The sequence below is a fragment of the Anolis carolinensis genome, chromosome 1 (genome assembly GCF_035594765.1).
Source record: "Anolis carolinensis isolate JA03-04 chromosome 1, rAnoCar3.1.pri, whole genome shotgun sequence".
In the NCBI taxonomy this organism is placed as follows: domain Eukaryota; kingdom Metazoa; phylum Chordata; class Lepidosauria; order Squamata; family Dactyloidae; genus Anolis; species Anolis carolinensis.
In genome coordinates, this window is record NC_085841.1 from 208,354,104 (window position 1) to 208,371,105 (window position 17,002).

Here is a 17,002-nt window from a genome sequence, read left to right on the forward strand (position 1 = left end):
CAATTGCTTTGATAGACGTTTAGGCATCTTCTTGAGTCAGGTGGATGACAGGAAACACTAATAGCAGCTAACAGGGCTTTAAGTTTCAGAACAGCAACTCAAGCTATCATACAAATTGCACAGTAAGGAATAATCCACAGCTGCTTTGAAGAAGGTAGAAGAGAGCTCTGAAAGGGGGAAGGGCAAGAGAGCATTGATGTGACTGTTGCATTTGTTTTTATAATATTTCAAAAACTATTAAAGATAATTACATGGGAAAAAATAAAGGAAACTACATAATCAAATCTATAACTGTGTTCACATTTCACAAAACATGTTGATTAGAATAAGAGATACAGCATTTTGAAATATCGTTTATACATATACACACACTTCAAATTGGCATATCTAAAAATCAAGATCAATGACCCATACGTATTAAGTTTTTTGAAACTACATAAAATAGCTTTAATCTGGTACCTAATTATTCGGAAATTACTTGATAGTTTAGGAGAAAATAAAATATAAACTTTTAAAGCAAGCACAAATTATCATAGTTATATACCTGGAAACATTGTAAATTATATTTGAACTTCAGCTTTTCTTATGGAGTATTTTTGGGATTACAATCTCCCCAAATGGATGAGGCTTAGCATAAGACAAAACCACAGCCCTGAAAGACACTGCCAGGATATTCACCATAATGAATATAAGTTATATAATGAAGATTTATATTTAATCTGAGTATATGTATCTTACTCTATGGCTGGGAGAGTGTGACTGCTTAACTTTTGTGCCTTTCAGGGGGTGAGATTATGAGCCTGAGCAAGCAAGGCCTGGTAACTCCTCTCAAACACTGTAGAACAGGGGTCCCAAAACTTTTTAAACCGGGGGCCAGTTCACTGTCCCTCAGACTGTTGGAGGGCTGGACTATAGTTTTTTAAAAAAAACTATGAACAAATTTATATGCACACTGCACATATCTTATGACCCTGCTTTTCACCCCAGTCAGGAATCAGCCAGTCCTTGAAGCTGCAGGGCTTTTCAATATTAAGCAAAGTGGTTAGTTGAAACATTCACACTGGCCTCTAACAGAGAAGAGTATTTTTCTCCCACCCTGGACCTTCCACAGATATATAAACCTCCCTTGCCTAGTTTCCAACAGACCTCACAGCCTCAAAGAAATATACCAATGTGTTTCCTTTAGGAATACTACCATATGACTACTATTACAACAACAACAAATGCTAATAATAGTATTTTAAATGTATGATAAAGCTCAACTCAGTATTTCTCTTTTCAGAGGCCCCTTCCACACAGCCCTATATCCCAGAATATCAAGGCAGAAAATCCCACATTATCTGAGTGTGGACTCGGATAACCCAGTTCAAAGCAGGTATTGTGGGATTTTCTGCCTTGATATTTTGGGATATAGGGCTGTGTGGAAGGGCCTGTAATGTGTGAGGAAAGGTGACTTAGGCCCCTTCCACACAGCTGTATAAAGTCCCACATTATCTGCTTTGAACTGGGTTATATGCCAGTGTGGACCCAGATAACCCAGTTCAAAGCAGTTATTGTGGATTATCTGCCTTGATATTGTGGGTCACATGGCTGTGTGGAGGGGCCTTTAGTGGCTAAATGCATTGCGCAATTATAGCAGAGTGATGTCACTTTACCTGCCTTGGTTCCATCCTATGGAACCCTGGGATCTATAGTTTGGTTTATAACCATTTCCCATGTTGATTACCTTTGCCTGGACACCTCCACTGTGTCAATATACTGTATTTCCTGGATTGACTTACTAGAAGCAGCTTTGTTTAGCCCAGTCTGGGTAAGACGCCTGTGGCTTTTGTGGCTTTCCTCCCAAAAGTTTGATTTCATATTATTTTGTTTTATCCTGCTATTTTCCCTTGAAGTTTTCTATGTTAATTTTCAACTTTTAATTTCCTCTTAATCTATTGCAGTGTGGGAGGAGAATTATATTATGTTATACAACCAATTTTAAATTACTTTATAGTAATTTTTGACATGCTCAATGCCCCTAGTTGATTCCTGTCTGATATGGGTTGAAATTTTATGCTTTCTTCTTGAATTGGAAGGCTTTTAGTGATTGTTAAGAAAGGTTGTTGTGAGTTTTCCGGGCTGTCTGGCCATGCTCCAGAAGCATTCTCCCCTGACATTTCGCCCACATCTATTCCAATTCCACTCCTGCCTTTTCTTCCAAAGCCACAGCGGAGGCTGCTTCGGACGGAAGAAGAGGAAGGCGAGGAAAAGGAGGAGAGCGAGCAGGTCCTAAAGTCCTTCCTCCGCTTGCCCGCTGCCGAGCCAGCAGAAGCAGCACCTTAAGAATCAGTAGCAGCAGCAGCCTTCCTCCTCTTGGCTGTTCCTCCTGCCCAGGACCAGTCGGCTGCTTAGGAGGACAGGCCGGGGGCCAGATAGATGGCCTCAGGGGCCCCATGTGGCCCGCGGGCCATAGTTTGGGGATCCCTGCTGTAGAAAATGGCACCCCCTGAGCCAGAAAAGCAAACAGTGTCTTTCAGGAAGGGCACCCCAACATGAGGTGAAAATACAGGCCTGAAGGCCACAGTCAGCATACCTAGTACCCACCCAAACCAGGGAATTGGCCACATAATGAAGATTTATGCTTCCAATTGTGTGTGTGTGCCTTGCTTTGAAGCCAAGAGAATATGATTACTGCAATGCTCTCTATGTGGGGCTGCCCCTGAAGACGGCCCGGAAACTTCAACTGGTTCAAAGATCGGCAGCCAGATTTCTAACTGGAGCCGGCTATAGGGAGCACACAATGCCCCTATTAAAGCAGCTCCACTGGCTGCCGATAAACTGCTGGGCCCAATTCAAGGTGCAGGTTTTGACCTATAAAGCCCTATATGGCTCGTGCCCTACCTATCTCCGTGATCGCATCTCCTCCTATGAGCCAGTGTGGACCTTGAGATCATCTGGGGAGGCTCTTCTCGCGCTCCCACCACCGTCTCAAGTGTGGCTGCTGGGGACGAGGGAACGTCGTCCCCGGCTCTGGAATGCACTGCCAAAAGAGATCAGGCAATCCTCTACATTATCCAATTTCCATAAGGAACTGAAGACCTGGTGGTGTCGGCAGGTTTTTGAGTAATTACATTGGAATACCGCCGATTTCTGGGCCTGAATATATTGCACAAGATTTCTCTAGCCTAAAATGGGTTTAGGCTAAAATGGTATATTGGGTTTATGGTTCCCGTCCCCTTGATCAGGTCATGTAAGTGTTATTTATTGCTATAATTGTATTATTTTATTTTGCTTAATAATGTGTTGTTATGTTGCTGTGTAATGTTTGTGTTGTTTTTATGATTGGAAACTGCCCTGAGTCCCATCTGGGAGTTAGGGCGGTATATAAATAAAGTTTTATTATTTTTATTATGACTGCATGGCTTCCAGAACAGACCAGATCTGATGCCTTCTAGTTTGTTAGGCCATGAGTCTGACCAGGCAGAACCTGGAGGGCCTTTCTCTCAGATACAGATGACCATGTGACGTAGCCCCCTTCAGAAGGGCCCCAGCCTAAGGCAGGCACCAACAGCCCAAAGGCATGAGGCCTGAAAAAAACGGAGACCTCTAAATGAAGGCTTCCTAATAATATACTGGCAAAGGCTAGAAAGCTGAATGCGAGGCCTAGAACAAGATGGAGCCTCCCAATATTTGCCATTATATTTAAAGCCTAACATGAGGCCTGAAACAGAAGAGAGCCTTCCCCAAATATAATTGCAAGAGCTTAAAGCTTAAAATGAGGCTAAAGCTTATTGCCTAACATGAGGCATGCAATAAAATATAGGCCTCAGTATGTGATGACACAGTTAATGTGTGGAATTGCCTGTGCCTTCCCGGGGCTGAGAGTGTGCAATTCCAGACAGCAATTCATTAAGCATTATTTGCTCTGCTGCTGGGAAATCCCTGCCAATAAAGGCCAAGGGCAGAAACTGCCCAAATTGTAGGGTGGCTCCCTGAGGCAAAGGCATGGCAATGAGAACTTGTTATTCTCTGGGAAAGGGAAGGGGGGAGCAAAGAGGGAAAGGCTTAATTTCCCATTAGGAAGCTCACCTGCCTCCTAGCTCATGCTGAAGCAAAGAGCACAGCAGAGGGAAGAGCAGCCTTCAATAGCCTTCAGCTCCGTCCCTGTCAACCACCTCCACAAAGTCTGGCCTCCTTAATGAGAGCATTCAACACCCCCCCCCCCAACTTGGTTGCTTCACTACATCGGCTATTGCTGCATGTAATGACAATGTGAATAAATTGTCAATATTTGCTTGAGATAGTGCTTGAAGTTCTAGAGGGACTCGTAATTTTTTGCATCTCATAGACTTAGCATGGGAATTTGGTTAACCAGTTAAAATTCATGAGTAAACCAGGTTTTTTTTTAACCTGAAAAATTTCGGGGGGGGGGGGGGTCTAGGCCTCCTGATGTCCACAATGCTGTGGCAGATACACCCCATGTGACTGTTTAAAAATGTTTTTGCTGCCATCTAGTGATAGATAGAAACATTCCTAACACTCCAGCTGTTCCTGGAGACAGCTCTGATTTTTTGCACGCACTATACTTTCCTTCATGTATTATAATCTGTTCCTCTGGAATTTGGGATCAGAAAGAGCCAAAAATATTAATACATTGATCTTCAGCTTTGAAAGGCTAAGCAATGTAAAGGTATTGTTTTTGTTTAGAAATGCTTCTGTTCTAACTGGAAATTTAACTGTAGAAATAAAGGCTATTCTAGATAACTATTTTAAAGCCTTCCTGTTCTGAATTTTCCTAGTGATAACATCTGCCAAGGGTGGTAGAGGTTTCATTAATCACATTGTCTGTTAAAACTCAGTTTTCTCTTCTGGAACCAAGCTTCAGAAATAATACATTGCAGTTGAAAGACAGGGGAAACTGGTGTTTGCCTCAGCGCTTCAAAAATAGAACAGTACTACTAAAAATTAGTGTTTCATTTTCAGATTATTAAGCAGAACAGTGCTGCTTTGTTTTTCAGCAAATCAGTGTTTGAGTCCGTGTAGTTCTCAGAGGTGTGTATTGGCTCAGGAAGAACAGCTTCTACAAACTGGAGACCAACAGCTGACTAGACATGTGTTGCTATGCCTGCTTCTCATTGTGGGTCTTTTTGCTGTAAGTATTTCACTTGGGGGTTGGGTGGGCAATGGGAGAAGGCAAGAACAAAAGTTTATATGCTGTTCCCATAATGTGTTTGTGTGTGTGTGTGTGTCTCTGTGTGTGTACATACATACACATGTGCGCATGCACACACACAAGCTTGGGGACCTGGCAGTACCCGGGTTATTAGAAGAAGGCATTGTTTGTTTTGGAATGTTAGATAATTTCACTCAAGTTTGGTCCAGATCCCTTTGGCGGGGTTCAGTTCTGTCTGGATAAGGGTGAACAACTCACAGATTCCCAAGGCAATCGCCCCCAAACCCTGTCAGTATTTGCAGTTGGCCATGTTGGGTCTGTGTGTCAAGTTTATTCCAGAAGTGTTGTCAGCTAAGTTCAGGGCTCTCTGCATAAGGGTGAACTACAACTTCCAGATCTGAGGTCAGTGACCTCCAAACCAGGCCTGTATGCACAATTGGCCGTGTTGGGTCTGTGTGCCAAATTTGGTCCAGATCTGATATCAGCTGGATTCAGTGCTTTCTGGATGCAGATGAATTACAACTCCCAAATCAAGGTCCATTCCCCTAAACCTCTGCAGTATGTTCAGTTGGTCAAGAGGTTTCTCTGTTCTAAGTTTGGTCCTGGTCCATTGTCGGTGGGGGTCACAGTATTACTGGATACAGGTGGCCTGCACCTCCCAAAATCAAGGTACATTCCCCAAACCCTTGCAGTATGTTCAGTTCAGTGACAGAACTCATGATTTGCACATGAAATGTCCTAGCTTCAGTCCCTAGCATTTCCAGGTAAGTCTAGCAAGAACTTCCTATTGCCTATTATGGTCTGTCACCAAAGATCTCCAAATGCCATTAAACTGCACCTTCCACCATTCCTTGCCAATGGCTAAGATGACTAAAGGTGCATCTACAATGTGGGATACAGTTTGACACTACTTCCATGGTTCAGTGCTATAGGATCATCGGAGTTGTTGTTTTACAAAGTCTTTAGCCTTCTCTGTCAAAGAGTGCTGGTGCCTCACCAAACTACAAATACCAGGATTCCATAGCATTGAGCTCTGGCCATTATAGTGTTGTTAAACTGCATTAATTCTACAGTATAGATGTCCCCTAAGGTTACTGGAAATCCAACAAGATCTGGAAGGCGGCACAGTTCCCTCCACTGCTGTATAAAATACAGAACTAGAAGGACCAATGGTTTATTGAGATATAGGGATGGGACTAATGATGACCCTTACCATAATCTTATGCTTCTGTGCATTTAGCAATACACAGCATTAAAATACGTTATTTTTTTCACAGAATCTAGCCAGCTGTTTGTGGTGGTTGTTTAATCAAGAACCTGGAAGACTCTATGTCGAATTGCAGTTCTTTTGTGCTGTGTTTAATTTTGGTCAGGTAGTTATTAATGCTGAACTAATGTTATATCCTACCTTTTTTGAGAGTATGTGCCACTGAAGTTGATTGAAAACACATAGAAAGATTTGGATTTCTTTGCGAGGAAAAGTGAGATTAACGTTTTTCTCTGTTGTTTATCTTGAATTTGATAAAAATCATTCATAATTGTTATTAGACACAGTTATTAGACTGTATGGGGCATTTAGTTGTTTTTTTGGGGGGGTGGGGGTGGGCAAGGAATCTGTAACTTTTGGAACTAATTTTTGAACTAATTGGAGATTCCAAAATTGCCCAACATACAATGTATTGCAGAAGTCCAGCCTTGTGGTTAACGTAGCATTTATTCGGCCCTGTCTTCTCAAGCACCCTTTACTGTATTGTGTTCATTCTGCTCCCCTTCTGGACTCTCTCAGTTTTTGCCTATATGTTAGATATGATTATATTTAGAAGTATACAGCATTTTTGAAAGATATATAGAGCAGGAATCACGTGATCCTCCAGAAATGGTTGAATTTCAGCTCCCAGTATTCCCCAACATTGGGTATGCTTGCTAGAGCTGCTGAGAGTTGAAACATTTGGAGGACCACGCAGTTCCCACTTTTATCTTAGCCATTGTCTTAAAAGTTAGCTTCATATGTTGTATTAGAGAAGGTAATTAGAATCATAGAATTGGAAGAGACCTCATGAGTCATCTAGTCCAACCCCCTGTCAAGAAGCAGGAAAAGGAACCCCTGACAGATGGCCATCCAGCCTCTGCTTAAAAGCCTCCAAAGACGGAGCCTCCACCACACTCTAGGGTAGAGAGTTCCACTGCTGAATAGCTCTCACAGTTAGGAATGTTCGTTCCTCATCATGTTCAGATGGAATTTCCTTTCCTGTAGTTTGAAGCCATTGTTCCACATCCTAGTCTCCAAGGCAGCAGAAAACAAGCTTGCTCCCTCCTCCCTATGACTTCCCCTCACACATGGCTCTCATCAGATCTCCTCTCAGCCTTCTCTTCTGCAAGCTAAACATGCCCGGCTCTTTAAGCCGCTCCTCATAGAGCTTGTTCCTCAGATCCTTGATCATTTTAGTTGCCCGTCTCTGGACACATTCCAGCTTGTCAACATCTCCTTTAAATTGTGGTGCCCAGAATTGGACACAGTATTCCAGGTGTGGTTTGACCAAGGCAGAATAGAGGGGTAGCATGACTTCCCTGGATCTAGACACTATACACTAATTGAGGCAAAAGAATTTTGTTCTTGGCTTTGACATCATTGAAACACTACTAAGAGTGTGTGCTTAGCAGATTTCTCATTTGTTAGATTTTTTTCTCTCACTGTTTATTAATCATTTTTCCAATTACTATGTATTTAAAATGCAGTGTTAAAATTATTAAAAGTACGTTTTGTGTTTTTGCTTTAAAATTAGATGAACACCAAATAATTTTTGAGATTCTGTACCATTGATCCTTTTTCTTTTCTTTCTCAGGGATTCATTTCGTTTGGAATTTTTGGCCTCGATAAACATTTAATTATTCTTCCATTCAAGAGAAGGTAATTTTCAACATAAACATCTAAGTATGTTATTGGTAGTGGTCTTAAAAACTAAATCTTACCATTCTGTCAGCTTTTTGAGCTGACTGTTGTGGCATATCCAAATTTTTTTTCTCCAGTGTGCAGGGACCGATATCGTAAGTGTATAGTCTTGGAAGTTCTGTGCAGCTTGGCAGCTAATGGCCTGTGGAACACCACTTTAGGCCACACTGACATACTCATCCATGTTTCCAGGTCATTTTGAATAGGGGCTGTAACTTTATACGTCTGGAAACTGCATAGCATCAGTAAATAAACAAATGTAACTGTTTTATAAGAAAGTTTTATATTCATGTAATGGGGCTGCCTTCTCATTCATTTCTTCATTCTCCCCTTCTTCCTGATGGTTGGATGAGGCCTAAAAATGATATTGTGCAGGGGTAGAAAAATTGGCAGTAATGTTTAGTATAAGATGGCTCTATTTTGCCTTTCTTTTTCATCTGTGCTGGCATGTGTCTATTTAAATTGGTTTTCCCCCTCACTAGGTTTGAATTTTTTTGGGGAAGCAGAACAGTGGAACGCAGGGAATCATCTGTACCTGAGGAAGTCCGGATGACATGTCATCAGTTTGTTAATTACCACAAGGATATGTGTGTAAGGAGCATTGTCCAAGACAGAAGGTGAGGCTGCTTGTCAGTGCAAAGATTTGTTTAAACTCTTGTTATAGTTGGGTTGGGTGTAATAAATGTTAACATGTTTATGTTATGATGGAAATGCTTTAAAATAATGCTAAATGGACACATGAATAACCTTTTGATTTATTAGTGTTTATTCCAAAGGAACCTAACATATTCTTGGTCTTAGAGTAAAAGGATGGGAAACTCTTTTAAAGATACTTCTGTGTTTGTGAGCAAAGCTAAATGTTAACAGCTTGAAATCAATGGCTGTAGTTTTTAGTAAAGACCAGAAGGAATGTGAATATTAAGGAGCAATATTAAACAGCTAATGAACAAAAGTCTCACTGGATGGAGCCTAACCTGCCTTCTTCCATGAACTGTGATGAAATGAAGAGACCTTGGCCTTCATTTCCCAGAACTACTTTGGGGTGATTTACTAATGCTCTCCTATAAGATCCTGCTTGGTGGCATGTTTTGTTAGATCATATAACTTTTCCTTGCTTGTAGTTCTAAACTATCATTTTGTGTTTATTGGATGAGTCTCACATAAAAAAATCATCATATCCCAGATACAGCATTAGTGATATCATCGTTTCTTTTGATGGGAGTATAAGGGATGGTGGAGAGAATACTAAACTATTAAAAAGTTTGATTATTCAGTTTAGAACAATATTTTGATTTTTAAAAAATTTCTTGAATGAACAGTTTTGTCTTAAAAAGAATTGTTTATATTCAGAAATATTTGTTTTAAATGTGTTTTTGTTGGGATATGTTCATTGTAATTGTTTGTTTACTTTTACACAATGATATGCATTCTTTTGACCCCTCTTACCATTGTGTTCTTCTGTGTTGAACTCTGCATGAGAACTTTTCTCTTTGTTTATGCCAGCATTTTCTATGTGCCTTGCTTTGCTTTATCAGTCCACATTAACTGTTGCTTCTTATTTCAATTAAAATGCTGAGAAGTGTTGTGATTGTTTGCTGTCTTGTGTAGCCTCTGGTGGGCAGCTTGCTTTAAATCTTGAATATTTATTTTCTGTTAGATAGAATTTAGAATATCTGTTTTGTGTGAGATAGTATTTTAAACACATTTCGCTTCACCATGTCATTGGAAATAGAATGCAGTCTTTTTCCAAAAGCTATTTTTAGTATCTTGTGTACTAATGAAATTTTGGAAGAATATGCAGGCTTATTTATTATTAGCATGCAGTAGTGGGGCGTATTCCATTTATACTTTAAAATCAGAAGCATCATTACATTGAAAGATAGAATAGTCTGTCATTCTTGACACATTGTACTTAGTGTAGTATTTATATGTAGAAGTCACTAAAAAGCCAACAACAGCATTTTATATGGTGAGTGTAATATCTTAAAGCACCTTCCTACAATCCATCAACCCATCCCAGATGTAGCTTCTGCATGGCACTATCAGAGATTTGCAGTGGTGGTTTGTGGGCAGCTGTGCCAATATGTATTGGCACTACAGTATAATTCTACTGCATGCTAGTACATTTGTGTTGCATGGAGCACAGCTTCATACAAAGGCCAATAGCAGCCTTATATAGGACCTATTTAATGTGATATCCAGCTTGTATTTGGAAGACAACGTAGAGCAGGCCTCTTCAACCTGTGGTCCTCCAGGTGTTTTGGACCTCAGCTCCCGGAGGTGAACAAGCTGGCTAGGGCTTCTGGGAGATGGAGGGCCAAACACTTGGAGGTCTACAGGTTGAAGAGGCTTGACCTAGAGGTTGTTGTGCTTGTGAATGCTTGGAATGCATAGTCTAAACACAATTATAACTTTTACAATGGAGGGGGGACACCATGAAATTGCTTTGCTCTAAATTCTTGTGCATTAATTACTTATTAATATACAGTACCTTGAGATCCTAAATAGTAGATGAGGCAATGGAGCTGTCTTTGGCTTGTTTCATATCAGATTTCCACTGAGAAACTGTATGCATGAGGGTTTTTTTCTCTTTCATGTAATATATTTTTAAGAATTTAGAGCCTTCCATGTGAGTTATGTCGAAACTTTCTCTGTGACATACAGTTGTCCATACGCAACCAGCATGTTTATGCACAACCGCTTCTCTTCCATTTTAAATGTTTAGTTCAGGGATAGATGTATAACATCCTTTGCTATTTTTGTGAAAGCCAAGCCATAACCAGGCATGTTTGTATGTGTTACTGAGTCCCCACGGGGAGATAGGGCAGAACATAAATGAAGTTTTTATTATCATCATCATCATTTAATCGAGATTTTGAAGGCTTTGATTTAGATCAGTCTTTTCCAACTCATAAGGAAAGGGGATGGAAGGAGCATTCCATTTGTGGACTTCCTCTCCAAACATTCTCTCGTTGGTAAAAAAAAATAAAAGAGGGAAGTAGTCTTTGTTGATTCTCCTTCCTTTACAGCCCCAAATACTATCTCCCCATTGCTCCCAAAGTAGACTGGGAGGGAAACATAAGGGCAGGAAGAAACAATGATCCCCCCACCCCCACTTTTCCACCTATGGGACTCTTCTATTGGTTCATAAGCTCCATACTGATAGCAGGAGTAAATCCATCAATGGAAGGCAGAACTTGGATACAAGCCTATGATTACACTATGTAACACGATTTTTGTTCGTGGGTTATAAATGTCATTTCCTAATTGGTTCTATCATATTAAACTGCAAAAACTTGGTTTTTGCACAACATCCTGCAGCACATTTGGCTATAATTTAGAGTCTCAGCCAATTCAACATAGTTTGTGGCAGCCACAAAAAAGTTTCTGGAGTGTAACAACTACTTTCAAAGTAAGTACCGCACAATTAAACACGAATAACACTTTCATACCAGGAACAGATTTTTTCAAGTTTTGTTACCTAGTGTTATAAATGTGGAATCAGTGGCTGTTACTATTACTAATATTAATCTACATAATGAATTTTGATCTTGTGCATGCCCAAGCTTTAGTAGACTTAACCTTTCAATCAGAGATAGGGGAAAAGGCAATCCAAATTTGCTATCAAAAAAACTTTAATATGCACATGACTAATATGGCCTTCTTTTAACATACTCTTAACTATCATGCTGTCTTTCCTTGTTTCCTTTCTATTTCTTTTCTTTGCCTTCACCCATCAAGCAGTGGTAGTGCAAGATTTAGAGAACATGTGGGTGAATCCTTCCTTTGACATGCAGGTGTGGCACAAAGACGGTGACTGGGATCTTCTTTGGCTGTGACCTGGTGGATTGGCTCATTGAAGTGGGGCTTGCCTCAGACCGTGGGGAGGCTGTGGCATACGGAGAAAGACTCGTGCAAGGAGGCATCGTCCAGCATATCACGAATGAATTTGAGTTTCGAGATGAGCAGCTGCACTATTGTTTTCTATCTAGGAGATCTCCAACAAATGAGAGCCATCACAATGAGGAAGCGCTTAGAAGCTAGCCAAAGAGAGTATGTTCAGGCTCTTCACTGACACGTGAAGGCGTATTTTAAAATGATGTCTTCACAGTTACAGTGTGGTTCTGTCTGTTTCCCACCCAAAGAAAATTATGATGTCTCGTGTTTTGAATGTTGACTAGTCACTTCAGTCACTTCAGGGAATTATTTTAAATCATGGCAAATACAAAGGTACAAAATACTCAGCTTTGTTTTTGAAAAGAACAATTGTTTCAAAATACAGTTTCTTTGCCTGTGACTACATCAGATCTTGTAGAATCTGTTGTACCTTCCCTTCAGTTTAATTATGATTTTGTATGATGTTCTTGCATTAGTTAAAAGGAAGGCTATTAAAATGTTTTGGTGCAGTCTCTTTACTTCCGAAGAATATGTTCTCTTATTAATATGGACATTACAACTCTGAAGATTGGCATGTTGGTTCATCACAGCTGAGAAATTATGAGATGATTTTTGCTGTTAGTACTTCCCCTGTGAGTTAGCCAGATTTTAAAAAGCAGCTTGTAGTTCCTGTACTGTCAGACCCCTTGTATCCTGATAGGGCTTGTTACCCAAATAGGTTTAGTTTTCCAGAAAATTCACCTTCATGATTTTTTCTTAAAAGAAATTGGCGTATAACTACTGAAAATATAAAATCACAAACTACTAACAGAGTCTCTCTTTGTTGACATCTCTGAAGTTGTGATTAACTTTGTTCCTCTTAATTAGACCAACAGCCTATAATAAGAGAAAACCAAATACTTGAATTTTCAGTACTACTTTCATTATGCAACTTAACTAATTCTGACATTCAGAGCAGGTCCAAAGTAATTTTCAAGTATAGGCGAACAGAAATTTTGCCCCCCCCCCCCAAAAACCAATCACTGAAAAATAAAAGCGCTGGATAAGCAAAAATGTTGGATAATGAGGGATTAAGGAAACGCCTAAATAAAGAACAACACTCGGGAAATCCAAACCGGAAGCAATCAGGGACAGCTAACACCTCCCAAAAAAAGATTTTCCCAGGTAAGAGGAAGCCAAGCCTTGAAGCCACAGGGCCATTAAATGCTAATCAAGATGATTAATTACAACATCCATACCTGCCTCCCAACAGATAAAAGCTCTTTCTCCCACACTGGACATTATTCCACAGGCAAATAAACCCCCCTTGCCTTGCTTCCAACAGACAGCTTCCAGAAGGCCCGCGCGGCCCACCGGAAGGGCCGACGCGGGCTCCGGAGTGCCCAACACGGGCTCCAGAAGGCCCAGCGCAGGCTCCAGAAAGCCTGCCCGGCCCACCAGAAGGGCCAATGCAGGCTTCCAGAGCCTGCGCTTGGCCTTCCGGAGCCCGCGTCGGCCCTTCTGGATGGCTGGGTGGCCCGAAGAAGGCCCGCAAGGCCGGAAGAAGGAGGCAGGGGTGGCGCCATCTTCCCGGGGGCCTCACTGCGCCCCCAGAATGATTGCACTACCAGAGGCTGCTTAAATAGCCTCGCCGGTGGACCGCCTCTGCTGACAGTTTTTAAACAACTTCATAATACAGATTTTAGAAACAGTTCATAGGCTTCTTCACTGGTAAAATGCAACCAAATTCCAATAATCTCATGCCCCCTGCCATATTTTTTAATCTTTAGATTTTCTTTGTTACATGAAGAAAAATTGAATCGTGAAGCATTTCTCATGTTTTTTTTTTACGTTTAAGCTGACATTAAAAGAATAATAGAAAATGACTGCTTTGTTTACATTTGTGAAATAGGAGAACTTTGAACATTGTCCAAAAATTTATTTATTAATCACCATGTTTACTGAAAGTAAGAGTTTATCACTACTGCTTCATGTATGAGCACTCCCCATCTAATTAATTTTTAACTAGTGGGTGGTGGGAATGTTTTATTTTTATAAAGGTATGGATAATATTAGAAAAAAACAGCCGCCTTTTAACGTGTGGCTTTTATTTTCTAGTCTTAGAAGCACATCCTGGCAGCCTAAATAACATGTCAATAGCCACAATAGCATGTTGTGTAACATGCATGGGAATTGTAAAAAAAAAAAAAAAGCTATCCTTTTTGTTGTGAGACTGGCAAGTCCATACATTCATGAACTGCCACATTGACAAATCCTTCTGTGTTGTATGAAAACAAGCCTATGCTTATCTTCCATGATGAAGAAAACTTATTTTAAACTGATGTTTTAATTTGAGATGCAGCTGAAATGGAATAAATATTGCTGTTACATTTCTGAGTTGATCATGTTTCTGTCTAACTTGAAAAGAAAATTACAGGCAAATGTGTTTTGAAAGTAGTTGATATTTCTGCATTCATGGATATTTCAGTTCCTCAATAAAATCAGCTGTTCTATCTTGTAATCCTCGACTTTCTTTTCAGACTTGAAACATTTCTAGCCATATAGGATCAACACAACACACACCATGAACTGGCTTTAATTCAGAATGCTAAATCCAAGTGATTTGGGATACTATTACCTACTTTTTTGCATTTTCACCCAGTAGTCATTACCAGAGTCAGGCATACTTTAAATTTTCTCCAAGCAAGTGTCCTAGACATTTTAAGCTGCAGTTGCCATCTGCCACAGCAGAGCTGAAGTTCAAAATAGGCTGAAAAAAGCTGCTGAAACTTTCATGTCAAGGGCCTTCAGCCATCCAGATATTTGGAGTGGTATCTTCCCCACATTTGTGACCTGTATTTTTCAGTATAATTTGTTGTCTCCACAGAAATGGAGGTGGGGCAGGAGAGGCTTGTCACTAATAATCACTAATTTGTTGCCAGCCTCTCCTAATGGCTCGAAGCAGGGTACAACAGAGTCCAAACAATAGCTCAGTATTTGCTATTCTAGCTCCAGAAAGTCTTCCCCTTTGATGGTGCCCAGGGAGTGCTACTGTAAGTGAATATTCGTTTCTCTAGTTCTGAACCATTCATCATTATATTGATACATTTTACTCAGCACAAAGGAATATGCTGCTCTATGAGTCTGCACACAGCGTAGTTTAACTGTAATTAGACGAATCCCAGTGTTCTTAAAACGGTAATTGACACACTCTACGGTGAAAACATTTGGTATCAATATAATGGCTAGTTAGTATTGCTTAAAGACGTTTTAGCTGCAAATGTGTAAATTACTGAAATATTCACTATTATCCTTCAGCTTGTTAAGCCATTTTCATTTCTCTTCTACGTGAAAAGGAATAGGTATAAATGTGTTGGTATAATGATGTTCCTGTATGCATATTATAATTCAAGTAATTAGTATTTACACATTAAGTAAATCATTTACAGGGTTCCAGTCATTATTTTTAACTCCTGTTGAAATTAGTAGAACCTTTAAGCACACTATTCACCATTTGTGCCCTGTATTTTTCAGTATAATTTATTGTCTCACAGAAATGAAGTTGGGGCGGGGGAGGCTTGTCACTAATTACTTGTGGCTGAGAAGTTTTTATTCACCTTTAACCAGTGTTAATATGTACTGCTAAAAAAATCCTGTTTAAATTGCAGTCAATATTATGTTGTGGCTGTGGGTCACATCTATCATGCTTCCTTTTAATTTCTGGGGTTTTTTTTTTTACCAGATTATGAGAAACAGCTAGATAAATCATATAATCAAAAGTCAATGAAGTGAAATGTCTATAGAATCTTACAATACACAAGATTTTATCTTTTATACTATCTTGTGTTATCTTAATTACTATCAAAATAACAAAAAATTCTTCATGGTACAGTAGAGTCTCACTTATCCAACACTTGCTTATCCAACGTTCTGGATTATCCAACTCATTTTGTAGTCAATGTTTTCAATACATGATATTTTGGTGCTAAATTTGTAAATACAGTAATTACTACATAGCATTACTGCGTATTGAACTACTTTTTCTGTCAAATTTGTTGTATAATGTTTTGATGCTTAATTTGTAAAATCATAACCTAATTTGATGTTTAATAGGCTTTTCCTTAATCCCTCCTTATTATCCAACATATTAGCTTATCCAACGTTCTGCTGGCCCGCTTATGTTGGATAAGTGACTCTACTGTATTTTGTGTTGGTTCTTATATTCTGTCAATTTTTAGTCACAGTTCACAGTGGAGGATACAGAAGGCCTATTAAACTGATGGCACACTAATGATTTAAGAACTGTTAGGTACAATATTAGCTACCCAGTTATAGGCTTATACTCATGTTAGATTTACAAATATTCATATATGTAATAGGATTGATGGGCAATGTGAAAAACTGCTTGTAGCAAAAGTAACTGCTTGATAGCAGGCTGGTGTGGCAAAACCTCATTAGCTAAGAATGCAGGCCTATCTTGTTTTGAGTGTGTTATGGGTTCTGTTTTGAGAGCAAAAGAGTGGGACTGGGAAGATGCATTGACCAATGAAGAAGAAGACAGCAAAAAGTGTAACATACTGCGTTTTTGACTAATGGGAGAATATTGCTCAAAATATTTGAACTGTACCTCCTATACATATTTGATGCTTATGCTTATGAGGGAACATACACACTGTCTTGCACAAAAGGAACCCTGTCAATCCTCAAAGGAAACAGGTCTTGGTAGTAGGTGACTCCCTCCTTAGAGGAACGGAAGCCATCATTTCCAGACCAGATGGGATGGCTCGAGAAATATGCAGCCTCCCAGGGGCAAAAATACACCATATCACTCAGAGGCTCAGCAGGCTCCTAAAGCCCCATCACCCTCCCCCCCTTATGTTGATTCATGTAGGAACCAATGACACCGCTAGGCATACTTTTCAAAAGATCACATGATTTTCGAGCTCTGGGAACAAAGCTAAAACTGTATAATGTACATGTGATCTTTTCATCCCTCCTTCCCGTTGTAGGACACGGCTCTA

The 17,002-nt window shown here is 39.9% G+C and overlaps 1 protein-coding gene across 5 annotated transcripts in view; it reads left to right on the forward strand.

Moving 5' to 3' along the window:
* gpr155 (G protein-coupled receptor 155) overlaps positions 1 to 14,502 on the forward strand; it is a 57,467-nt gene extending 42,965 nt beyond the window's left edge. For 2 of the 5 annotated variants that reach the window (XM_003226431.4, XM_062969157.1), the window contains 5 exons: positions 5,001 to 5,134; positions 6,433 to 6,528; positions 7,999 to 8,063; positions 8,588 to 8,722; positions 11,903 to 13,008. In XM_003226431.4, coding sequence (XP_003226479.2) covers positions 5,001 to 5,134; positions 6,433 to 6,528; positions 7,999 to 8,063; positions 8,588 to 8,722; positions 11,903 to 12,149 — 677 coding nt within the window. In that variant the 3' untranslated portion in view covers positions 12,150 to 13,008. Of the gene's footprint in view, positions 1 to 5,000; positions 5,135 to 6,432; positions 6,529 to 7,998; positions 8,064 to 8,587; positions 8,723 to 11,846 lie in introns of all 5 variants that reach the window. The other 3 variants (XM_062969154.1, XM_062969155.1, XM_062969156.1) reach the window with 3 other exon arrangements.
* The last annotated feature ends 2,500 nt before the right edge of the window (positions 14,503 to 17,002 follow it).